The 25,158-nt window shown below is 51.5% G+C and overlaps 1 protein-coding gene across 11 annotated transcripts in view; it reads right to left on the bottom strand.

The window, feature by feature from the left end:
* PAX2 (paired box 2) overlaps window positions 1-7,045 on the bottom strand; it is a 97,926-nt gene extending 90,881 nt beyond the window's left edge. For 5 of the 11 annotated variants that reach the window (XM_075758456.1, XM_075758454.1, XM_075758470.1 and 2 more), the window contains exons 1-2: window positions 6,998-7,044; window positions 6,630-6,778 (exon numbers count right to left, since the gene is read on the bottom strand). In XM_075758456.1, the coding sequence (XP_075614571.1) occupies window positions 6,630-6,654 (25 nt within the window). In that variant the 5' untranslated portion in view covers window positions 6,655-6,778; window positions 6,998-7,044. Of the gene's footprint in view, window positions 1-6,629; window positions 6,952-6,997 lie in introns of those variants that run through there. The other 6 variants (XM_075758464.1, XM_075758463.1, XM_075758465.1 and 3 more) reach the window with 4 other exon arrangements.
* Window positions 7,046-25,158: the final 18,113 nt, after the last annotated feature.

Genomic DNA, 25,158 nt, shown 5'->3' with positions numbered 1-25,158 from the left:
GTTTGCCACAAAAACGAGACAAGCCGGAGACCTTTTACAGCCTCATTGAGGGCGAAAAAAAAAAAAAAAAAAAAGAAAAAAAAAAAGAAAGAAAGAAAGGAGGGGGGGGGGGGAAGCCAACAATGTGAAGAGACACTTCTGCAACAAAGCCGCCTCTTAGCGCACCGGGCCGGCCGGAGCTGAGGCGAGTCTCTAAGCCTCCCGGGCCACAGACATATGGGGACGGGGACAACCTCGGCGCTGACCGCCCGAGCCTGCCCCCTCCCTCCCCAAGCAGGCAGGGAGGGAGCGGGCACACGGCTCCCGGCGCCGTGCTTCGGCCTCGATCCATCCCCTGCCCCTGAGCCTCCCACCCGGCCCAGGACTGGGGGAGCCCTCCCTGCAAGCGGGGTCCCCGGACCTGGCTCCCAGCAAGGCGGCCTCCGCGGGCCGGCACTGCCCGCTCGCCACAACCCCCCGCCATGGATCTCTCCCTTTGTCTGTCCCCCGGTCCCGGAGCCCCTCCGCTCCTCTGCCTGCTCATTTCTTTGCCCCCGAGCGGCGGTGGACGGTGAGGGCAGGGCGGGTCCGTGCTGCTCCTCTGCCCCAAAGGAGCTGGCCCAGATGTGAACCCTCCTGCCCCTCTCGTGATGGGAGGCCGTTGCACTGGCGAGGCCCAGCTGCCTCTTCCCTTTGGCCTGGGCTGCCGCTGGGGTAGAGGCGTGGGAGCCCCCCTCTGCTGCCTCCTCCCCCCACGCTGGAGATGTCTTTTTTTTGTCCTGCTCTAATTTCTCCATAAAACTCCCGATGAGTGAATTAGACGCTTATTAAAGTCTCCTTTTAATCAGCAGTAATGGGAGACCCTCCCTCCCTCCCTCTCTCTGCCCGTCCAAGGTTAGTTTGCCTCCGGGCCATTTGCAAATGTTAGGATTTACAGTTATCACACGCAAAAACATTTATATAACCCCTAACTATAATACACCCATAAAAACGGGGAGGGAGCGAAAACTGCTGCGGATCAGCGAAAAACCCTATGGCTTGCCCATTAAAGTCCCCGGAAAGGGTAATTCCAGCAGTCAGAGGGGCCAAAGTGTGGTAATGACTGCCTGGGATTCACATCTCCAAAAATGATCGCACAAAGAGACCTGCCGGGGAGAGGGGTGGCCGCTGCGCTCCGCTCCCTCCGCAGGGCCGGCGGGGGAAGTTGGGAGCAGACTTCTTCGCACATGCATTAGAAAGTGATAGATACGCCTCGAGACTTTATTTCTTCTTTCCTTCTTTCTCTCCTTCTCTCGCTCCCCTTCCTCCTCTCCACCCTTTCCTTATTTCCTTTCCTCTTTCTCTCTTACTCTATTTTCCTTCCCTTTCTTTTCTTTCTTTTTCTTTCTTTCTTTCTCTCACTTTCTCTTTCTCTTTCCGTTTTTCTCTTTCTTTCTCCCCATCTTCTTTCCTTCTCTCTCACGCTTTCCCTCGTCTTTCCCTCTTTTTTCCTTCCTTCCTTCCTTCCTTCCTTCCTTCCTTCCTTCCTTCCTTCCTTCCTTCCTTCCTTCCTTCCTTCCTTCCTTCCTTCCTTCCTTCCTTCCTTCCTTCCTTCCTTCCTTCCTTCCTTCCTTCCTCTCCCTTTCGTCTTTCTTCCTTTTCCTCTTCTCTTCCCGTCTTTTTTTTCCTTCCCAACCAAGCTGAGCCCGGACAATTTCTACACACACACGAATCCACCTCCCCAGAGAAAGTTGCCCCGGTCGCTTTCCTGGCAGCGCTTCCCAAGCCCCGTTGTGAGTCCTGCATCTCTCCCCGTTTCCCCCCGCCACGGACAGCTCTCCGGTCCGAGGGGATGCGCCGGGAGCCGGGTCGGGGAAGGCAGGCTCGTTTCCACCGCTAAACAAAGGCTGGAAACGCACCAACAAAGGACCTGGCGCGGCCCCTCCGCCCGGTGCGAGAGCCGCAGGTGAGGGTTGGGGCTTGCCCGGCCGGGCGCGGGGGGTCCTGCTTGCGAAGCCGTGCTTGAATCGGCGGAGGGTGGGTGGGTGGGTGTGTGAAGGCGGGGGTTTGCAGGGCTTCAGGAGAAACTGGTAGTAAGTTGGTGGGGAAACTTTCCCCTACCTCCCCTTCTTCTGGGAAAGCCGGGAAACCGGGCGATTTCAGTTCTCTCGTCGCCTGTCCCCTTTGCACAGGGGGTCTGGCTCCTTCCCTTCCCCTGGCTGGGGACCGCGAAAGCCCAAGTTCGGCGCCTAATTAAAAAGAGTGGCAGGAAGAGTCATTCCACTTTACCATCAGCTGTTAATGGCCTCGGAGTTTAGTGCATCTGAGGAGGAAGACACAGAGCGAGAAGCTGGGGGATGGAATGTGCAGGGAAACGGAGGGGCTGAAAGAAGGAGGGGGGTCTCTAAGCGTGGTGGAGGAAGAGAAGGAGAGAATAAAAGGAGAGAAAGGGAGAATTTTAACTTAAAAAGAGGAGCTGGAAGGTGGAGGGGGCGGGGAAGGACTGAACTGTGAGCCGACACCAAATCTCCCCTCCAGCTCCCCTGGCTGCCTCAGCTGGGCAGGCTCGGGAGAGGGACGGAGTCGGGGAGCAACTGTGCGGGCGAGGGAGAGCGGCGCGCAGCAGAGGAGAGGACGAGCGGATCCGGGATGGAGGGATGGAGCTCTTCCGAGCCGCGGAGCGCTTTTCTTAGCTGCCTGTCTTGCCTTCTCCTCTCTCGCACCCTGATCTCTTCCCTCCTTCCTCTCCTCTCTGAGGTTTGCAAACCAAACGTCACCAATCAATACGAACCCCGGCTCTGTGGGTGCGTGTGTGTGCGTGCGTGTATGTGCGTGTGTGAGCGCGTTTGTTGATCCTGACCTGCTGGACTTCAAAAATCTGCCGCTTCCGACTCCCTCCCAGCCTGTAAGTTCAGAATTACAACCTTCTACATCTATGCAAACTTTTATTTATCGGAGAATTCCTTTCTCTAGGAGAAAAAGAAATTGTCACCATGTGATCGGCTAATTTCTGTCACACGGGGCTTTACCCCTCCCCCAGCGTGGGGAAAAAATATCTCCCGTGGATCTCTTTGAACTGTGCACAATCCATAACTTTGGCAATATATATACAGTGTTATTTCTGCAAGGCAGTTTTCCAGGGTTAGGGGAGGTGGTTGCATTCTGCTAAATGGATCCTTTGTGGTGAGTGCAGATTTATGCCCAGTTTTGATTTATAATTAAATTAGCTTCTAATTTGCAATATGTGTGTCTGTGTTTAAAATGTATCTAATCTGTGAAATTGAGGACGGGGGCACTTTAAATGAAAATCTACCTTTCGCCTCAAGGGTTTCTTTATGAAGGGATAGCCGGGAGGGCAGCGTGCAGCAGGAAAGCGGGGCTGTAATTTCCATTAGGAGATGTCAATCAATCCCTCTTTTCAATACATCAATTAATAAATCCGATTGGTGCTGCAGGCTGCTCCCCCCGGGCACTCTTTCTGGCCGGATGGGGAAGTGTGAGGGGAAGACAAACTTTGGCAGGGAAGTCCCCGCAGGCAGCGCCCGGCCCGCCCCCCTCCCCCCCGGCCCTGCACTGGTCTCCGGGACCGGCTCCAGCCCCGGCCCGGCGCGGCGCTGGGGGCAGCAGGGGAAGCCGGCGGGACTCTCCCCGTCGGCTCTCGGGCTCTGGCAGAGCTAAATTAGCACAACCTGGTGAGACACGGTCGATTTTTTCGCCCCCACACGCGCGCCAGAGTCACGGCGCGGCGGTGGGGGTGTGCACACGCGGTTAGAGCCGGGCCTGGGACCCCCCGTCTTAGGTGATTTATATTTAGGCTTCACTTATTTAAACGACACCACCCCCCCGCACTCCGTCCCACCCCACGCAGCTCTAACCCCGGCAATAAACATCATCGTTTTGTTCGGTTGTTTTCCAGCGGCACCGCAGCACCTAGCTTTCATTTTTCACAATTAAAAAGGGGACGGGATGGCGGGGAACTCCTCCAGCCTGACAGCTCGTCCTAGCTCTCTCCCCTGTTTCCGTGCGCTCCGCACCTACAAATCAGCGGGGAAATGGGGAAAAAAGGGTATTTCTTTATTACTTTTTTTTTTTTTTAAACGGGCAAATATAGGAATTCCGTGGTCTCTCTCTAATTTAGCATGACCCCAATTCTCCCTCTTTTTAAGTGGCGCTGGTAGTGCAGAATGCCACCGCGGCGGGTAGGCGGGTGGCTGTGGGAAGCCCGAGAAAGCCCGGCGCAGGGGTGCCCGGTGCCCACCCGGGGAAGGCTGGCCCAGAGGGCACAGGGCAGGTATGCGGAGGGGGCCGGCGTCGGGACAGGGCGGCACCGAGGTCCTCCCGTTGGGTCCCTGCCCTTAGAGCTTCACAGGGTCAGAAAAACCCGACAAGCAAAACTAATTCAATGTGTCGCCTCTCCCTGCCAGCGCACACACGGTATTTTATAGAAATTTGGGTAAAGAAACGGCTCACTTTTCTGAATCCCCGACCGATGTAAAAAAGACGCTTAGAGGTAGGGAGAGCATCCTCAAACTACTACTTTGCCATCATCATCAAGCCTGTCCGTTTGATTTAAAACCAGCACGACAGGGAACACGCTGTCACTGAACGCTGTCTTCCCAGCTTTTTTACGCACCCCACACCCCCCAACCATACGGCTTTTTACCCTCAGATTTGCGGGCTGCTGTTGTCGGTTTGAATTGCTCGGCACAAACGTCTTTTGCGTGTCTCCAGCGATGGGAGTAACGCTGGGTAAACACAGGGCTGCGAGCGGGAGCACGGGCAGCCTGGGTTTGCAGGGCTGAACTTCGGGAAGGAAAGAAGTAGAAAGAAGAGAGAGAGATTGAGAAAGAGTCTCCCAGGCAGCTTGATCCCATTAGCTCCGTCCTTGGGTTGCATATTTATACGGTCTAGGAGGTGAACAGATGGACTATCAATTTAATTCCATCTTCAACACCATCAGAGATTGATTTTCTACTCGCTTTTAATTTTGCCATAATTAATTAGATCATTACAACTGTTTTCTATTGATCTCCCTATTTAAACCTCAGATGCAAAGGGACTTCGGCAGATCCTTTAAAAACACAGAAGGGAAAAGGAACGGAGGGGGTTGCAAACTTTCTGAAGGTTTTTTCAGTTTCGACTTAGAGGATTTTCGGTGCAGAACAGTGAAAAAAAGCCGCCGTGGCCTTTTCTTTCAGGAGGCCTTTTTCGTTGCCTTTATATTTTTCCTTTACGTTTTGGTGAATCTTTGTCATGTTTATATATAATATACAACATATATAATAGATTTAATTGGTTCGATTATGAAAATACATGCTTGCACGTATATGTGTGTATATACGTGTATATACGCACATACAACGTATTTAATATAAAGATTTACTGAGGTGGTGCACATGCATTTATATACGAGGAATCTATCGACAGAAAAGAGATGTGGTTTTCTGAAGGGCGGGTGTTTTTGTTTGCCTCCCGTACGCGTCTGTTTGTGCACCTGAATTACTCTCTAGACGGGGGATATTTCACCCTGCGACTCCGCCAGAGATGACAAAAGAAAAGCGGAGCTGCAAGCCCCGGTTCCCAACGCCCGCCGGAGCCTTTCTTTCCAAGCCTCCCCTTCAGCAAACGGTTGGCAGCCGGGGCAGCAGCACGGCTCCGTGCTAACAGTCGGCGAGGTTTCCATTTTAAACTTCCGTTTAGGTTTCTGTCTCTTTTTTCCCCCCAAAATCCCTAAATTAAAAGCTCCGTTTATATACGTCATTTGAGAGAACCAAACCGCGTAATTGTGCTTTTACCACGAGCGGCAGCGCCGAGAAAAACCTCTCCTCTCCGGCAGGGTTTGTTTGAAGCTTTGTTTGCAAATCATAAAATTGACGACGGGGAAAAGGGGGGCGATCCGGAGACCCGTCCGTCGGCGGGGCAGGTTTCGGGGGGCGCGGAGCCAGCGTCGCGGCCCCCGCCCGAGCCCCGCGCGGGGGCGATGCTGCCCCGGTGCCGGTCGCCGCCCGCCGCAGCCCCGCTCCCGGGACGCAGCTGCTCCGCGTCCCGGCCCCGCAGAGACCGGCGAGGTGCTGGGCTGTCGGAGCGCCCGGAGGCGCGGACGGTGCAGGTCCAGAAGCAAAACAGCCACCACAGCCAGCAAAGTTTGACGGGGTGGGGAGAGAGTCGGTAGGGGAAGAGTTTAGGCGATGCCCTGAACTTTCTACGGACGGGAGGGAACTCCGGGGCTGGGGCAAATCGCCAAAACCGGAGCGTAACATAGGCCGGGGGCTGAAAGCGGGTGGTAGCGGCTTGCACGGCCTGCCCGGGCGCCAGAGGGGGGCGGCGAGGCAGAGCGGCCGGGGCGGGGAGGGCGGGAGGGGATGGGGCTCGGCCCGGCTCGGGTTCGCGTCTGAAGGCTCCGCTGCGGGTCCTCGCAAAGCTCTCACGGAAACACGGTGGGAATCCAGCCCTTCGAGGGGGGCTGGAGAGGGTACCCATTAGGAGAGGGGAGCATTTAGCAGGTGAGATGGGAAGTGTTAAAATAAGGGGAATCTGGCGAGGCAAGGAGGGTGTGTGTGGAGGAGAGTAGAGGCAGGCTGCCTCCTGCCAAAGGAGGGAGTTGGGGGTGACCGTCTCATCCTTCCCTGCTGAATATTCAGCGGCCCCCCCTCCCCCCCCCCCCCCCTTACCTGCTCTCCCTGAGCTCTGAGCCATGGCTCCTCTGCCTAATGGCCCGTCTCCCCGGGACGGCTGCAAACCAGTAGATCCGCCGCGGCCTTTTCTTCGCTTCTCTCCTCCCCGCTTGGGTGTCTTGCTTTCCCCCGCTGACTTTCGAGATCTAGGCGCAACCACCCAAAACTAAACGGTTTAGATAACAACACACACACACACACCAGAGCACCACCACCACCAAAAAAAAAAAAAAAAAAAAAAAATAGCCAGCCACAGAGAAAGAAACGCCGCTCTACTGAGCCGGGACAGGCTAAAAGGAGGGGAAAATAAATAACAATCAAAGCAAATGCAGCGCTGCTGCTTATAAAAGTGGAGAGGGACTCACCTGCTCCAGTGTAGCAGGGCTGTACGGCCGGGGAGGAAAGGGGCTGGGGGGGGGGGGGGGGTTCTGCGGGGGGGGGGCGGGGGGGGGGGGGGGGGTAGCGCCTGGACTTTGAATCTGCTTCCCCTTGCCCCCCTCCCACAAACCGGCTACCTGTAGGGAAGTCTTGTTGCAACAGCAGATTAATTTGTTGTCTTATTACCATAAAAATGTGCTCAGAGAGGGGCTGGCAGGGAGAGGGGGACGCGGGACAGAGGAGGAACTTCCTCCAAGTTGAAAAGGGAGGCGGTGGGCTCTGGCTGCGGGGGGAGAGCGGGGAGCGCGCCGGGACTGGGGCAGGAGGGGGGGGGGATCCGTGCGGTGGCGCAGCCCACCCGGGAGCTGGCAGCGCTCAGCGCAGGGGCCCGGGCAGCCTCCAGCTGGGGTGGTGGGGACGGGGACTCCGCCGTTTACTTTGGAGGTGGCGGAAGGCAGTCCTGTGAAGTCTGCCCCTGTGAGCGCCTGGCTTTGTGCTTCTCAGAGATTCTCTATCTGCCCATCCATCCGTCCATCCATTTATCTGTCCACTCTTCTCTTCCTTGCTCCTATGGCCGCGTTTTGGTAAAGGCTTCGCGACTGAAAATAAATAATAAATAAAACAAAGCTCCAAAGAAAAGAAGAAAAATTCCCAGTGCTAAAGACATCACTGAGCGAATATTTTTCTTTCTTTCTACCCCCCCTCTTCCATCTCCCCATTGATTGAAAGTCTCTCTCAGCTCCAACAAGGAGTCCCAGGAAAAATGAACCATTCTGCTATCGATTCTTCATTAAAATTACATTTCTGCATTTGCTAAATTGGTTTTAAAAAGCTTCCCCTGTTATTATTGTCTTGTCAGAGCCGGCGGTGCTGGGCAAACAGTATTTAAAAGCTTGGGACATCTCCAAGATGAGGCTGTTGGGGGTTTTGTGTGTGCATGTGTTTCTTTTTCTAAAGTGTTTAGGAAAACGTTAACAACGCGGACTGGCGAAAAGCATACACCAGACAAGTGGATCATTGTAAAAATAAAGAAGGTGGAGGGAGCGCTTTCTTTCATAACACTTAAAAATCATCGATTGTCGCTTCAAGCAAGGAAAAAAAAGTTTCATTTTAAATATTAAAATGGGACGCCAAAAGTCAATAATGGCAGCAATGAGTATTATTCTAAGACGTCGTCTCCAGCTCGGTCTGCAGCAGCCGCCAGACCTGTCTGGAGCGGTTCCTCACCTCGCTGCAGCCTGAGCCCTGCTCGCAGCTGCACACTCTCTGAAACGTGCTTCCACGGAGAGATGTTTAAATAAGTCCAGCTAACCCTCACACACGCACCAGATTCCTCCGACCTAGCCCCAATAAACCCCACGGAATCCCCCTCCTCCCTCCCCAAACTGGTGTGGGAAAAACCCAGGAGGGACTCTGGGAGATTTACTTTGAATTCTGCAAATCTCTCTCGAAAGAGCAGGGAAGCAGAAATGTCTTCCTGATGTGTTTATCCCCTAATCAGTTCATTAGTTATAAACAACATGACATTAGAAGTTAGGAGGCAGTTGATATTAATTTTTATTTAACTAGTTGATGTTTAATCCGTCACGCCAGGCTGCTTAGAGAGAGCTGCCTGACACAAACCAGTTAGAACTTCATACACCGCGATGATCGTCCGGGCACCGGGACAAACAAACGGCGGCGGGGGGGTGAGGGGCAGGGAAACTGAGGGGAAGGGGGAGAGGGAGAGAGGAGCGAACCCGGGAAAGAGGGAAAAGCAGCAAAGGAGGCTGGAAAATTCCCCCTTCCCGGAATAAAAAGAGGGGAAGGGAAAACAAAAAAAGGGAATCGGCGCGGGGCGGGGGGGGGGGGGGGGGGGGGGGAAGAGCATGAAAAATATCGCCAGGAGGCTGAGCCGAGCGGGCCGGGAGAAGGTGCCCGTGCCAGGCACCCCTGCGGGCGGCCCGGGAGCGCAGGGCGGGCTGGGCAACCGGGCTGGGCAACCGGGCTGGGCAACCGGCTGGGCAACCGGGCCGGGGCTGCCCGTGGCCACGCGAGGGTCCCGCCCGGCCAAGGGGCGGCGTGGGGCTGCGCGCCGCCGGGCAGAGCGGGGGTCGCCACCGAGCGACTCCTCCTCTTAATTAAAAGAGGCGCCGGATAATTACAACGGGGCTGGCCGAGGGAGAACAGCAACGCATGCTGGGGCCGGGATAAACGGGGACCGGACTTCTCCCGGCTTTCCGGGCTGTAACAGTTTCCCTTGGTGTCAAACTCCGACCCTTAACCAAAGAGCACAAGTGCTACCGCACATAAAAGGAGTGAACGATTAAGGACGGAAGGCTCGTGGGTACATTTACGGGCACACGTCTCTTCCTACCTTAAAGCCGTGCTGAAGTATCATCTAACTCGAGTCTAGAATTACAAACATCCCTGGTGTCATCTCTTGTTTCTCCCCTTGTAGCAAACTGATACCCTATAAATGGGTTTAGGGTACCTGTTAGGCTATACACCACCTTTATATACGTGAATCTCTGTTCTTTACCCACTGACCCCCCACTCGGCACCGTTTCTCCCGAGGTGACCACCTGCGTTATCTCAACACCTCCCTCTCTGCGGCGGGACCCCCGACGTGACACCACCCCCCCACCCCCCCGTGAGTGCTCCTGTGCCCCCTCTGTGTGCCCTTTCACTCAGCACTGTTCAGAATGCATTAATGTGAGCTATTATAATTATATCCGCATGTATTTCACAATTAAAGCGTTTCTTGGCGAACCAGGAAAATCGTCGGCAATAGCTCGGTGCATTGCTTGCCCTGGACGCCTGTGCCTCCGTGCGGCTGTAGCCGTGCGGCTGTGGCTACAGGGAAAGTGTGCCTGCCTACGACCCATATTTTAATATAAATTTCCATATTAATCAATCACCCCATCTATCTGCTGGATAAAGGAAATAGTTCGCATTCCGAAGAAAATTGCCTGCTTTCCTCCAGTTAATAGTTAACTCCGGCATAGAAAGTTCCCAGGGAAATGCGGAGGCAGAGGGAGAGCGGCTCTCCGGCCGCCTCTTCCCCCGGCCGCGGGAGCGCGGCTGTTCATAACCCCCCCGGGAAAATCTCCTGGCTTCTCCGCTGCGGGCTCGGCGCTCTGGCTGCCCCCGCATTTTTAGGAAAGAAATTGGGATTGAGTGTTTTAAGGAATAAACTCCTGATGGGGATGTGGGATGCAGGAGAGGGGTAAACTCTTTCCCCATAAACCGAGACATAAAGTGACTGCAACAGGTAATAGGGCAGACACCAGCCACACGGGGAGCAGGGGGGCTTTTCAGCGGCGAGGGGAAATGCCTTGCCTGTTTGGCTTCAGAGCATCGTAAAGAAATGGGTACCTTTCCCTTTGTCCGGCGTCTCCTCTCCCTTTCTCTGAGGCAGGGTGTGCTCTGAAGGCTAGAGAGGATATTAAGCAGGGGACCTGCTGAGGAACCTGCGAGGGAGGTGCAGGGGGAGAGACGAGGCTCGGCCCCGGCCGGGGGGCTGCGGCGCTCGGAGGCGGCTCCCTGGGGTCCGCCCGGCCGGCCGCCAAGCCTGGGGCCAGCCCAGCCCCTTCCCGAGAGTTTCGGGGTGACTTCAGAGGTGCGGGGATGTCCGTGTCGCTGCCGCTGTGCCCCGCACAGTTTCCTTAGTGCTGGGCTGGCCGCTTGGCGCCTTTTGGCCGTGGTGGTGGTGCTGGGGAGGACACAGGGAAAGGGGAGAGGAGCAGGGGATGGAGTCGGCCTCCGTTCTGGTTCGGGACTCACTGTAGGGGCTGTGGGATGAGCAGTTTGGACTTCCAAAGTTGGAGGGATGGGGAGAGGCTGTCCTTCCGGGGGCTGGACTGGTGGCAGAGCAGTGGAGTAGGAAGGGGTTTGCGAGAGGTGCGGGGTGGGGGTGAATGCCTGGGGAAGCGGTGGGTTAGCGTTGCCGTGGGACGGAATCCGCCCGCCTGCCCGCGGGACGCACCCGCAGGGGCTCCCGCTGCCTTCGCGTCTCCCCGGCGGGGTATCGGGGTGCTGGTGGGGAGGACGGAGGCGTGGGAGCCGGTGGAGCTGCGGCAGGCGACGCCGGTGCCGCGGCCTTGGTGTGAAGTTGCCGGCCAGGACCGGGACGTGGCGCGGGGAGGAGCGGGCTGGGCGGGCGGGCGTCCTGGTGCCATCCCGGGGCACAAAGCCCAGCCGGCTGTAGGAAGCCGTGTCCTCGGCCGGGATCAGGCCGGGAGCTCCGGCATTGGCCCAGAGGGAGCCGGGGACGGGGGCACAACTCTGCTGTCCTGGGGGCCCCGACGCCCCCGCAGCGGGGCGGCTCCGGCACCGATCCCCGGCGGGGCGGCCGGGCCCCGCGTCCCGCCAGAGGGGGCAGTGCAGATCGGCGGTGCCGGGCCCCGCTCCGGGCGAGCACGGGGCTCCGGCCTCGGTCCGGGCAGGGGAGCGGGCGTCTGCCCTGACCCCGCGGGGGACGGGGACCTTTAACCCCTCGCTGCGCTGTGGTGAGGCTCAGAGTCCAGAGCGCTTCCCAAAATGTTTCCACGCGCCCGTCCCGTCCCATCTGAGTGGAGGCGGCGACATGCAAAACCAGGCAAAGTCTCCCGGGGTCCGGGCTAGCGCACCCCCCCGAACGGGGCCACCTCGGGGCTGGAGTGGCCGGGAGCGCTCTCCTGGGTTTTGGGAGATGTCGGTGGGAACAGTTCTTCCTTCCCCAGGTAGTTCAACACAAGTTTCTAGCCCGAGGAGGGGGATCTAGCAGCTTGAGCGGCCTGCAGGTGCCCTGTAGGGACAGCGTGGGCTAGCAAAGGCCGGGAACCTGCCCCGGGGCTCGGGGGGTATGGGGAGTCGCTGCGTGGATTAGGGGAGAAATGCGGGAGAGGGACACGCAGGCGGGGAACACCCACTCGCCGTTGCCAGAGCTGAAGAAAAGGAAGAAACCTAGAATATCACGTAAAAAATGCGAGAGGTTGGATATATAGAGCGCGCCCTGTACTAATGTGCAAAAGAAGGGGAAATAAAAGAAGGACGAAACTAAGTGAGAAGATAGAAACCAGGGTGGATGGATAGACAGATAGACATTGATTTTTACTAATATTAGAGAAAAATAAAATAAATATATAAATAAAGGGGACGTTTAATTTGAAGATGAAAGGAGGATGGATAAATAGAATAGAGATGAAATTTTAATGTGGAAAATACAAGAAGGAAACAGAAAATGAGGCAAAAAAACTTCTAGCGTTTGGAAACAGAAAGAAGGGAGTGAGAGGGAAGAGAAAGGAAAGAAGAAGAGAAGAGAAGAGAGAAGAGGTTTTTAAGAGCCGTCAAACAGTTGGTAGACATTAGAATTAGAACGGAAAAGCAGAAACATTTATGGCAGCCAGCGCCGAGGCGATTTTCCCATTGGCATTTTATGGAGTTCCTAAATCTCAGCTTAACGCTGCTTTGAGCTGTAAGAATTATTCCCCACCACCACCACCACTTTTCTTTTTTTAGGTTCACTTCCAGTTTCCATTGCAGGTCCCTCGGAGCAGGCGCACCCTGGCGCTCCGTATGCCGCCCCCCAGAGCGAGAGCCTCCTGCCGGGCTCCGCGCCCGGAGGGGGACACACACGGAGCTCCCGGCCCTCCCGCCCCGGCCTCCTCGGCAGCCCGGGAGCGGCTCCCGGCGGCCCCGCAGGAGCCGGTGTAGGCCGGCGGGCAGGAGCAACAGTTCCCCGGCGCGTCGAGGGAGGGGAAGGACCTGCGTTCCCCCCCGGGGCACGGCTTTCCCAGGGCTGGGGGAAAGCCGGCCCCGCGGCCGGGAGGCAGCACGGCCGGGCTGCCTAGTTCCGGAGTTCTGGCCGGGCGGGGGGGGGGCGAGGGTTGGGGAACGGCTACAGAAACAACAAAAGAAAGACCTCAAGGTGCGGAGAAGTGAGGAATCGAAGTGGCTCTCCCTTGCCAGGTAGCCTGTCCTTACACGCCGCCTCCACGTCGGTGGAAACCTCCAAACCTCGGTGGAAAACTCCAATACCCCAGACATTAATAATGATAAGAGGAACAATAATGACAACAACGATAATGCGTTTCCGTATATTAAAACCTAGGCAATAAATGTGCTCCTACACTCGCTGCCTCCCCGGCTCTCTGGGACGCGCTGAGTTTTCTGAGTGTTTCGAGGGCTGGGGTAGATTTGGTAGAGGATGTTGACGGGAAGAATAAAAGCCAGGGGAGATGTAACTCGTGTGCCTTTCACCTTATCCCGGTAACACAACCATTGTCCTTGTGACAAGAATCTCTGTTATGGTCTGGGAGCTGCAGAGAAAAGGGAAGTTTGCAGGGCTGTCTCCTAACTCCGCTGCGGCCAGCTCCCTGCCCGCCTCCCCCCAGCCTGCCCCGACAGCCCCGGCAGCCCCCGGGCTCTGAACCAGTTGATATAAAAGTGTGTGCGAGGACGATAAAAGTTCCAGTCTCTCATGAGGGGAGAAGGCTGCAGGGGCAGAAGCAAGTTAATTTCCAGCCGATTTCTCATTACTCTTCTTAACGCCTATAAGGGAGAGAAAATTAGGCACACAGCACACGTTTTGGCCACTTCATAAAAAATGCAGATTTGAGAGATGATGTGAAATGTGCCCTCGAGTCAATGATTAAAGATAGCTGACTACATTTTTTTTTTCCTATTTGGAGTTGAGATGAGAAATGCCCCTGAGCTCTGTAGGTCCAGGAAGGGTCCTTTAATAACTGATAAATTGGCCCAAGAACTCCTTCCCCACCCCCGCCCCCGCCCTACCCCCTCCACCATCACACACCGCCGGCCGTCAGAGGAGAGATGCGATCCGCTGCTTTTCGCCCGGCAATCAATACGAAACGCTCTCCTGGGATTATTTCCCGAGCGGTCCTTGTGTGCGTGGACACGGCCGGCCGTGACACTCCAGCGAGTGGGTGCGGAGGGCTGCGGCCAGTCCTGCCTTGTCCCACTCGTGTCAGCAACTTTCCCTCCCCACCATCCCCTTAGGTTGTCAACTTTGCCTCCGAGCCGGCCGAGGGACGGAGATTCAACAGCATTAAAGATCTGCACTTAACAATAATTGCGGGTGGAGATGGCCAGCCTGGAAACAGGCGTATTCACGTTTATTTTGGAAGCGGATAAACTTGCGGAGGGCTGATGGCAACGGGCATCTCTGGCAGCTGCCATCTTTCCCTCAGTGCCAGCACTTGTGTCTTCCCGCAAGTTTCCTAAGGAAGTTTTGTCATCGACCTATGTCCGTGTAAAGGGGGAGCACCAGCCGCCCCCCGCCACGGCCACTCATAAGCGGACAAAGCAGCATTTGCCGAGCCCTGCCAGGGAGAAGTTTAAAGACACAATGAAGGAAAACTGTCAGGAAGAGCCCAGTTCTGTCCCTTTTCCCTGCCTGGAGTCGTAGCAAAAAGCCCGGGCTGCTGGCTTCCAGGGCTGGGATCATCGGTGGAAACAGGAGTCATGAATGCTGAGGGAGGGGCGAAGGAGAACAGTCCCCTCCAAAAAGCGCTTCAGTTTCTGACTCTCAAATGCATCCTTCCCTGCTGTCCCCACCGCAAACTTTGGAGGAAGGAAAAATAGAAAGGGAGGGAAAGATAAGAAGGGTGGGGGGGTGTATAAAATCAAAGCTTTCCAGCCCGCTGGAAGAAGAAATGTGTATTTCTTTTCTCTAAACACTCCTAATTTTTCAACCCAATTGAAAATAATAAAATGTATAAAGAAAGCAGGGATGCAGTTTTCCAGAGCTCAGCTGCTGAATAACTCCTCATCAGCCGCACCGATTTCTTTGATTAATCCCGAGTTCTGAAGCAGAAGCAGTTCCAGTGTGATACCTTACACGCCAAGCTGCTTCTGCTTCCCTACTTTGTTAGACTCGTTTATGCGCAATTTTTTTAACAATAATTTCAACTCCTTTCCCCCTTAATAAATCCATTTTTTGAAGCGGTACCTGCTTTCTAATTGCCCTGAATAAATGCTTTTTCCCCATCTCCGGCTTCCTAAATCCCTCAGCACCCCGGTGGGAAGGAGGTCGCAGGCACCAGGCGGGGGGACCGGACCACCCCAGCTTCTGGCAATTTCCTCCTGCTCTGTAGTCAGGAACTTATAATTGTAATTTCGTGTGCGAAACGGCGCAGACCGACATTCACTCTCTTAATGGGACTTAATGTAACTGTACACGATCCTTTATGCAACTATATATCTAACGAGTTCTCTTATTGCTAGACGTATTGGCAATTCTCAGATTCCCTGCGTAACTATAAGTATATATGTTATATTCACAACTACGTGCATATACCCGAAATACATTCGTCTGTGGAGAGGAATATGTGGGAATATATACGAAATGTATAATATAAACCCGAATCTCTATATCAAAATGAAGAGACTTTAATTTATATATATTTTATTGCATATAACCATTTCTTTTGGAGACAGCTAGGGAGCATTTAATATGTGGAGAGATGTACCTGTGCAGAGATTTGAAAGGGAACGCTCCTGTGTGCTTGCATAGCCTGTGCTTATGCACATATATCATATGTATCTCTCCCTCTCCTCTCTTGTGCATGTATAAAATATCAACGTGATGCTTTAGAAAAGCTGTGAGCTCTGCACAGTTCTTTACCCTTTTGCCAGATGATGCTGTTGTTTATAAAACCACACTTCTCTGCGAGGCGGTTTGCGCCCTCCACACTAATTTACACTATCGAGTCATTTATCCAGCTTTCTTTTCCCCCTGAATTACCCGGCTCGGAGTCAACCAGAAGCACCAAATTCCTGCCTTTCTGATGAATGGACAATATTGTCTGCTCCTTTCAGGGCGAGAGAAAAATAGCTCGGGCAAACGAGACCGAAGCCGGGGGCTGCTCGGCGGCTGCCCCGCAGGGAGCGGAGCGGGGCCGGTCCCCTCTTCACCGGGCGCGGGGGCAGCGGCCGAGTCACCCCCCGCGCTTCTCCCCGCCGCGAGTGGGTGAGATGTGGGCGCGGCGGCGGCCGCGGGTGGGAGAGGCACCGAGGAAGGCTCCGGCTAGAGCCGGGCTTCCCCCGGCGAGGGGAGCCGCGCAGCCCGCCGAGGGTGCGTCTGCCTCTGCGCCTCATCTGCCTCCCGCTCCCCCCGGGTGTGCGTATGTGTGATTTGCCTGGGCTGGCTTTGGGCTGCTTCGCAGGAGGCGCTAATTAGAGTGTAACTGCCAGGTCATTGATTTCATGTTACCAGAGTTGTTGTTGTGGGGTTTTTTTTTTTTTTTTCCTATCTTTCTTTATTTTTTTTTTTTTTTTTTTTTTTGACATGATATATCAGCCCAGATCAGAGGCAGTAGGAGCTGGGCTGAGGATGGTCTCCTATGAGATCCCCCAAACCCACAAAACCCAATTAACCTAATACACGCACACTGCTGGCTTGGGAGTTTCAACCTCCAGACTCGGGGATCTGTCTGTTTTCCCTTTGTTGCTTTGTTGTAAGTCTCCTTCTGAAGCCGAGATCTGAATGCAGGGAGCATTATCAATGACTTTTAAATAATAACAAAGGGGGAAAATAAAAATAATTAGCCCCGCCTCTTCTAGTTTCAATTACTCTAATTAAAAACCCGAAAGGCAATTCCTAGGCAATATCTAATAATAGAATTAGCAATCGGATCCATCATTTCACACGGGGATTTACTTGCAGGGGTACTGTGCGAGCTCTATTAATAATAATAAAAAATCCTGCTAACCCTCTTTTTAAAATTAATAACTCTGTAATTATAATAATTTTATGTGCCTTTTTATAAGAAGAGGTTAATGTTGCCACAGTCTGCGGATGGGAAGGATGAAGTGAAGCGAAATACTGCTGCTTAAACTGACACCTTCCTATTTTATTAGGAGACATTATTATTATCAGACATCTGCAGGTAGAGAATTAAAATTAAAATCGCTTTCAACAATCCAATACACTTTTTATCAGCCATCTATCTGAAAATCATGAACATTCATCATCGGAGGCATTCTCCCTGAAAACAAGAACCCATTCAAATTTTATACAAATTATCATATTTATCATAGTCTGAAACTCTGGAGTAACATCTCCACAAACTGTCTGCTAACTCCCCAGGGAACTGAATTCCACTCCGCAGTCGCTCAGAGCAATTCTCGCTCCCTCTCCCACTCTCCCGGCCCTTTCACACTCTCTGCTTCCTGCGACTCCGCAGCCCCCTGAACAGAGAGAGCGAGGGCGCAGAGAAGGGGGGGGGGGGGGGGGGGGGGGGGGGGGGGGGGGGGGGGGGGGGAAGAAAGATGCGACGACAAACAACATTAAAACAACATACAACAAGGCGAAATGCCATCCCCACCTCTTGCAAAGGAAGTAAGTTTCGCCGGGTATAGCGAGACTTTAAAGCTAACCGGTTCTCCGTGCCGATTTTGGAAGGGTGGCATTGGTTTACCTTTAAGGTTGACTCTTTGCATGAAAACATTATTATTAGGAGCAGTGATAATAGTAATAATAATAATAATAATAGTAATGTCTGATTCGCTTCCCCTCCATTTTTTTTTTTTTTTTTTTGAAAACGCTGCCGGTGTTTTGCCTTGCAGAATTCAACCGGCGCAGCGAAATATATTGGCTGTTATTTATATGGGCACTTGGTGCTGGTGACAAATGACACGAATCGGTGCTTCCTGTTTGCGGGTTTGGATGAGACAAATCACTTCCCACGCTTTGCTAATGACAAAAAGTTCATCAGCGCTGAATCAGGGGCTGGAGCTGCGCCGGCTCCACGCCTTTATTTATCCCCTTTTAAGATCGCGCTTCTCTCGGGGAGGGACCACCAGCCGCAGAGGGGCTCTGCTCCCCCCCCCCCCGCCGCCGTGGGGCCGCCCCGGCCCCGCCACCCCCCCCGGCCCCGCCGCCCCGGTCCCGCGGACCCCTCAGCACCGCGGAAAAAAAGTAGTTCCAATACAATGTTTGTTAACTAGGTTATCTAGGCTGTAGAAGATTTTAATGTTGAATTTTATAGCTTTACCACGCTCTACCGTCCTTGTGAATATTGTAATATTGCATTTTTTACAAGTTACTCTTCTGTTAATGTTCCAGCTAGTAACTTTTATAATCCTCCTCAATGAAATTTTTTTGTATTCTTCCGCACCGTTAACCTCAATGGCGGCACCTCAGCCCCTGGCAGGAGGCAAAGATGAAATGAATTCCTCTTTAATCAGAAATAATAATAATAAAAACACACACAAGGCTCCCTCTGCCTTTTATTTCAGCTTCCCTTTTCGGGGAGGGGGTGACACCTCAGGAGTCTCCAGCCCCCTGCCCTATGCTGCACCCCTGGGGTGTGCCTCTGGAAGAGCCGGAGGTGGGCCTGGGATGGTGCTTGCCCAGCCCTGGTCACTCTACTGGGGATGGGGGGACCATGGCCTGCCCAGCCCTGCGCCCCCAGCCTTTGCTGCTGCTTTCTGCTGACAGCCTGGAAGCTGGCTGTGCTGCAGGCGTGAGCTGGCAGCCTTCTCAGAGGTGCCCACCAGAAGGGAAAGTTAGGCACTTATTTTCCTTCTTCTTCTTCTGTAATTCTGTCTGTGGATTGATTGAGATGCTCCACAGAGTAGCACCCTTAGAGCAAGTTCTGCTGGTGTCATTCAGCTGAGCTTGGCTCCCTTTTTGGTTTCTGTCGACCTCAGCTGGGCTGGAGATGCCCAAGCCCTAGCTGTTTGTTTTGCTGAGTGGTCTGAGATGGATCTCAAAGAGGTATATATGCAGGAGATGCACTCGGATGGGCTTTTAATAAAATATGTCCCTGTAGATGTAAATAAGGTTGGAAACCACCCTCCGCCCCAAACTCCCCAACCTCTAGATGCCCTTACAAATGAATTAGACTTGCAAGCGCAAATGATCAACACCCAGCAGCAAAAGGAATCATACAGCAATAATGAACTGAGTGCCCTTTAGCCCAGGGACTGTATTTTGAACATGGATTGGATGTTGTTATTTCCCTTGGTCGTTGTTAGCATTTAAGAACTTTGTTCTCAGGCTCAGCCTGAGTCTTGCATGAATGAAATATCAGAGGGGTTTGATGTTTGATTGCAGGGCACGGGCGAGGGCTGCATCTCAGCCTTATCTTCCAGCTACATCCCAGAATCTGCCCAGACAGCTGTTAGGATATTGTACCCGAGATTATCCCAACAGCAATTTCTCGCAGTCCCAGCTCCTGGAGTCAAGTGATCATATACAACTCTCAGCTTTCATGTATTTACAAAAGTGTCTTTTTAGTCTAATATAGTTGTAAGGAAAAGCTTAGCTCAGACCTCAGCCATCAAATGAGAAGGATGTAAAGTTTATTGTTAATTTGCTAATATCTCAAACTGTAACTGATTCAGGATTGATACAATGTTTGGGGATGACAATGGAACTCTTGTATATTTTATGAATACAAACAGCTTCCTTCTTTAAAACCACACAACAAGCTTTCTGGCCATTTTAGAATATAAAGATAATTTTCCTCTCTCAGAAGTCTACAACTGGGCAATCACATTAATTCATATGGTCCAGAGTTAAGGAATAACTTGAAACCAAAACATATATACACAAAGCAACTATTTTTTTATTTTTCAGTTATACTATTTAAACAAGTATTATTACTTCATTGGTATTGCTTTTTTTTGTTTTTTAAGGTGAACAGATCCAATAGGTGCAAGTTTTTCTGAAAAAAAAAAAAAAGTAATGAAACAGAGCAATGGGGTTAGATTATTTTAACAGAAATGTTATTATTTAACTAGTTAATACTCTGGTGTCACCTTGTAAGGCAAAGACGTAGTACAGACTAGTCTTTGCTCTAAAATCTTGATTAGGAAAGAATTATTATTCTTCAATGCACCTACCTGAGAACCTCATGGGAAGCTTTTCAGAAAAGCTTTTCTGAGTTAGTACAGAGCAGGTAAGAAGGAAAAACAGGTAGTAGTGTTTCTGTGTAACAGGCAAGGAGCAAAAGTAGATGGAAGACACAAAGAAAAACAGCAGCAGAGCTGGGAACCAGGTCATTGCTAATTTAGTGAAGGAGTATTAAATAAAATGTCTAAGCTGTCCTCTCAGGCCTGGACAAAATCCAGAGCAGGTTTGATCTTCTTGTCTAGAGACCAGCAGGTTGCACTGGACTTCCTGAATCTCACCCCAACTCTTCTTCAGCTCATCTCTGCAGAAGCACTCAGGTGGTATCTAGGTAGTCTTTCTTGGGATAGCTCTGGAGTGGCAGGGGCTACACAGCACTCTGTTCTGAACAGAGCTTGGATGTTATGTTGGGCACATCCTTTCTGGATAAATCTACCTTCTCCTGAGGAAAAGGCTCCAAATGCCCCAATAGGCTTTAATGGCCCTGACCAGCCTCACCTGGAGCCTCTACACACACCACACCCCCTAGCCCGTGGGCTGGGGCCCAGGACCTCCATTTAAGCTCAGACCTAGGCCTTGCTTTGGCTATGCTTAGATGTACCTCTCCCCTGGCCCTTTGGATGGACTTTGGACTTGGGTTGTAGGTAGCTTGTCTCCTAGATGTCTCTTTTGTACGTGCATTACAGTTTGTCTCCAGTTGCATCTTTTAGCTGTGACTTTTGTGTGGTCTCTGGACTTACATTGCAGTGTTGTCTCCAGTTCTGTGTGACCCTGTCTCCTTTTGCTCCTAACTAGGCTCCCCTGCAGCTGGCTCGTTGCTTGCTTTGCTTGGGTCTGTCGATGGAGCCTGCTGCTGGCTCTGTGTGCTGTGCTCAGGTGCTGTGCAACCCTGCCCCACCACCACGTGTCTGCTCTGGGGCTGTCCTTGGCCCCTGGCTTGTGCTCTCTGAGGGGGCAGCTGGCCCTTGTTCCTCTCTGACAGATGCTTCTGCTTGTCCCACAGAGCTGCTGCAACACTTTGAGCTTCCTGTTGGGGCTTAGACTTGTTCTTGGGAGCTGATGTTGCAAACAGAGGCCTGAAGGCTCTGTTGAAGAATTATTTGGGGTTCTTGTTGCTGTTTATTCATGCCTTGGCTACAGTCAAGAAGTCAAAGGATTAGCCAAAATCCCATACTCCCTGGTGTTTGCTCACTGACAGAGTTCAATAAATTCTCACCATGTAAGAGTTTAATGTTTTGTGAGGTGGTTGTGGAGCATCTGTCCTTCTTAACTTCTACTGTCTGTGAAATCAATATTTCAAAACCATTTTCTAGGGTCAGTGGAGGCTTCTAGGTCAGACAAAACCTGATGGAGAGATTAAGAATAGTCCCTTTCACCTTCTCCTTCCCTCTTTAGCTAATATACTTTTTTGGTCAAAACCTTTTCAGTCTCTGTTTATTCTTATAGAGGCCTTAAATTTGTTTTTACTCTCTCCATTTAACATGTATGTTCAGGTCTTTTAGTGCTAGTACCATTTATTCCTGAAGCCTGGGAGACTACTCTGAGAATGCGTTGCTAGGTGCTTTTCTTGTATGACCACGCTTGCTTTCTTATGAGCCCTTATGCCCACAGATCTGTATGAAAATTTGCTTGCCTTGTCTCTAAATTTATTGTTCTCTTAGCTTGGGACAGTAGCCCCTATGCATTTTGTATTGGCATGCAATGCAGAGTTAACTTGAATTCCTTTGCTTTAACAACTGAACTACAGTGGGGAGTTTTTCCACTTTATTATTTTATTTTTCCCCAAACCCACTGCTTCTGTTCTAAAAGCATTCATTCTCAGTATGAAGCTAGCCTGTGACTACTGAAGTGATTTTTGAGGCAGATCTGCCAAAGTGTGTTCTGTGCAAGTACCAGTCGTTTTGGACTTTGATAGTGTCTCACACTTCTCAGGGACAGGGTTAGGGAAAGGAGAAGAAAAGCTGCAACTCAGAAATTCATACATGTAGTTTTTCTATTACTAGCACATCACTGACTTCTGAAGAAAACTTCTTTTCAAAAAAGGTATGAAAAATTCCCACTGGAAAGATCACAACTGATGAACTAGCAACTTTGGAGAAAGAAAATAATCTAAGCAGATGAAACATCAAATTCACATCAGTGATTGTATTGGTGAAGTAGATGTGTGTGTTAGAGACTGTTATGTCATGTGGACACACCTGGTCTGGCTTTAAACTTGCTAGGCTGGCTATTGCTCATAGTCCATCATTAGTCCAAACTGGATTCTGTGCCTACTACCCACTTCACTTCTCAGGAGGGTTTCACAGCTCACGCTGAGCTTTGCATTGTCCTGGCTGCGCTGCTGCTGGTTTCAGTGCTTGCACAGGTCTGTCAGCACTGCGCTGTCGCTCTCTGCAGAGGCTGGTGAGAACTGGGTGCCTGTGGTGAGTCCAGAGAGGAAAGCTGGGTGTGTTTGTCAGGAAGCTGGTGGCACAGATGTGTGTGGCCGGGAAAGCGAGTGCAGGGTGTGAAAGGGGAGAGAATGCGAGCAGGCACTGCTCATCCAGGCAAAACAGGCCTTACTGCTGTAATTTGCTATCATGCTGCAAGGGGCTCTGAGGATTTCAGATGTTGGCTATAAACTCTTTAAAGTCAGGATCACTCTGTACAGCCCCTAGCACTGCGGGCTCCGCATCCCTCACCTGGGACCTGGTACTGCTGCAGTACAAGTAGCAGTGGTGGCATTGGAGCTGACTATGCTGGGCACAGGGAAGAATTTTTTGCTCTCTCAATCTGGTTTGTGAGGAATCTTTATTGTTAATTAGGGTAACAAAAATTTGCACTTTAAAACTGCTCCATGTTTCTGCCACAATAAGGAACTGTGAAGAAACAAAGAATTTGATCTTTACTAAAGAGCAACTCTTCCCTCTCTTACAGAATTGTAAGCAATTTCTCAGTGAGGCTACTTCACACATATATACATGAATGTGACTTAAAGTATTTCTTTCTGTAGGTTTACAGTGTATTTGCACTCTTTTGCAGGCATGTTCAAACATGTATGTTTGTCTTGTATGTGAATAAGTAACTATGAATTTGTCTTAGCATGTCTAAAGGGTATGGGATGTGCATATGGTATCTGTGATGAGGTGTGTATGAATGCTTGGGTTGTGAATGTATATGATAAGGAATGTATCCCTTTAAGTGAAAGCATCTTCAAACTTGCACATACCTTTCTATTGACATGATTGTGCCCGAGAGGGAGGTGAGAAAGTGTGTTTCTGTACACCACAATACTGGCACACCCGTGTATCACTGAGCATTTGGTGGATGCCCATATGCAGGCAACTCTTGTACATGAACACATATGCATGTGTCTGAGTCATGAGTGTGTGTGAATCTGCACATGGTTGAACATGTATGTGTGGGCAGGGGAGTTTGAGCGAACTGCACATCTTGTCCTGTTGAGTACGGGCATAGAATTGCAGTATCGGGAGGATCTTGGCTGACAGCCTGGCAGTACCAGGCATGTTTGCAGAAGATGAAGCAGAATAGACAATGTGAAAGTTATTTTTGTCTATCAGCTGAAGCATTATAGAGACATCAACAAGCTCTTGTCTCATGCCAGCTTAATTCCTAGTTAATCAGCAGTCTGCTTGGGCAAAGGAAGGAACTCACATCAGGGGCTGATGATGAGCCAAACTTCCCAATACTGATTCAGGAGCTTGCAAGGAGCCCTCAGTATTACTCTGCCTGCATTTGGCTGCATTGCTATCCACTGCGCAATGCTCTGGGATAGCAGAGTGCTTCATCAGCTGTATCCTGATGGGAACAACTCCTGCACAAGGAATATGGGTTGGTTCTTTCGCTGTCTCTCCCCAGGCAGTCAGCAGGGGGTTATTCTTCACTGTGTGTGATCAGATGCCTTATCCAGGCAAGTTTCAAGTGACTTAATTCCAAGTCTTCAATCCTCTTTCTTGGGCACTTCCACATAACCTGCAAGTTGACTCTTGCTTGCTTCTCTCCTATTACATCTAGTGAGACCTTCCTCTGTCTCTGGTGCCAGTAGAGATGCTTTTTCATCCTTCCCTCATTCATGAACTAAACACATCTTTGCTTGTGGGACTTGTATATCTCAGCTGAGGGCCAGCTCACTATCTTTTCTAACCTGAATTTCCCATCTGCTTGCTGAAAAGCCACCTTCCTCCTTGTTTTTCTTCTGGCTATTTTTTCTGAAGCCACCAGAGCAGTGTGGGAGGGTACCTGCTTGCTCTGTGACTGGCATGTGTTTATCACAGACCTACAGTCAAAGTAATTGAAGTGCTGATTGCACAGATCCTGGCAACCAGCCTGATAGTTACTTTCTAAGAGTGACTGTCATGGTGTCCTGTTGTACAAATGTCCACAGAGAATAACAGGAAACAGCAAATTCTCATCTGTGGCTGCTGGGAATTCAACCAAACAAGTTACTATGGGGTGAAAATGAGCTTGGGAATGCCTTGAGTGTTGGCTGTTTTGGGCAGTTTCTGTGCATGCCCTTGTGCTCCAGCACTCCATACTGAGGGCAAAGTCATCAAGAGCAGACACCTCCCTCCCCCATGTCCTGTCTCCCCCCCTCCGTCTCCATCTCCGTGCCCCCCCCCCCCCCCCCCCCAAAAAAAAAAAAAAGGCTAAACTACCATGAATTTCCTAGGTATTAGAAAGCACCAATGGACAGTTGTTATGGTATGGCTGGTGTCCATGTCCTGTCTGCTTTCATATTGGGATTTTATCATGATTAAGTATGATTCAACCATCAAGCATTCATGTAACTCCTAGCACATGAGCTTGCCTTCAGCTTTTCTGAGCAGATAAGATCCCTTATCCTTTTGGATGCTGAGCAGTCTGAGGTTTATTGCATTCTTGAAAGGGAAGTGATCAACGAATCATGGGTGCTGTGGCTATAGCTGTGGTAGAAGACCTTATGTGTATTAAACCATAGGCATAAAATGAGTGGAGAGTCTTCACTTGGTCCTGTCTTAGTCACTGAGCTGACAGATGAGAGAATTTGGTATCATCCACTATAGTGTTTGATATGCTTTGTTCTATATCATTAATAAACCTGTGAATTGGCTTGACACCAAATCCAGCTATTCCCTCCCCTGTGCTGATCATTATCACATTACCTTACCTTTGTTTTACGGGCCATCAGTCATGTTTCAGTACATGTGATGGTGGTCTGCGCAAGCCCATCTGGTGTTGCTTTCCTACTAGGGTTTTGCCAGGCCCTTTTCTCAAGGCTACTACAGCACTGCTGGACTTCCCACTACCCCCTCCCCTACTGATACAAGT

This window comes from Balearica regulorum, chromosome 7 (assembly GCF_011004875.1).
Source record: "Balearica regulorum gibbericeps isolate bBalReg1 chromosome 7, bBalReg1.pri, whole genome shotgun sequence".
In the NCBI taxonomy this organism is placed as follows: domain Eukaryota; kingdom Metazoa; phylum Chordata; class Aves; order Gruiformes; family Gruidae; genus Balearica; species Balearica regulorum.
The sequence above is the reverse complement of the archived record's forward strand: the minus strand, read 5'-3'. Positions and strand labels throughout refer to the sequence as shown.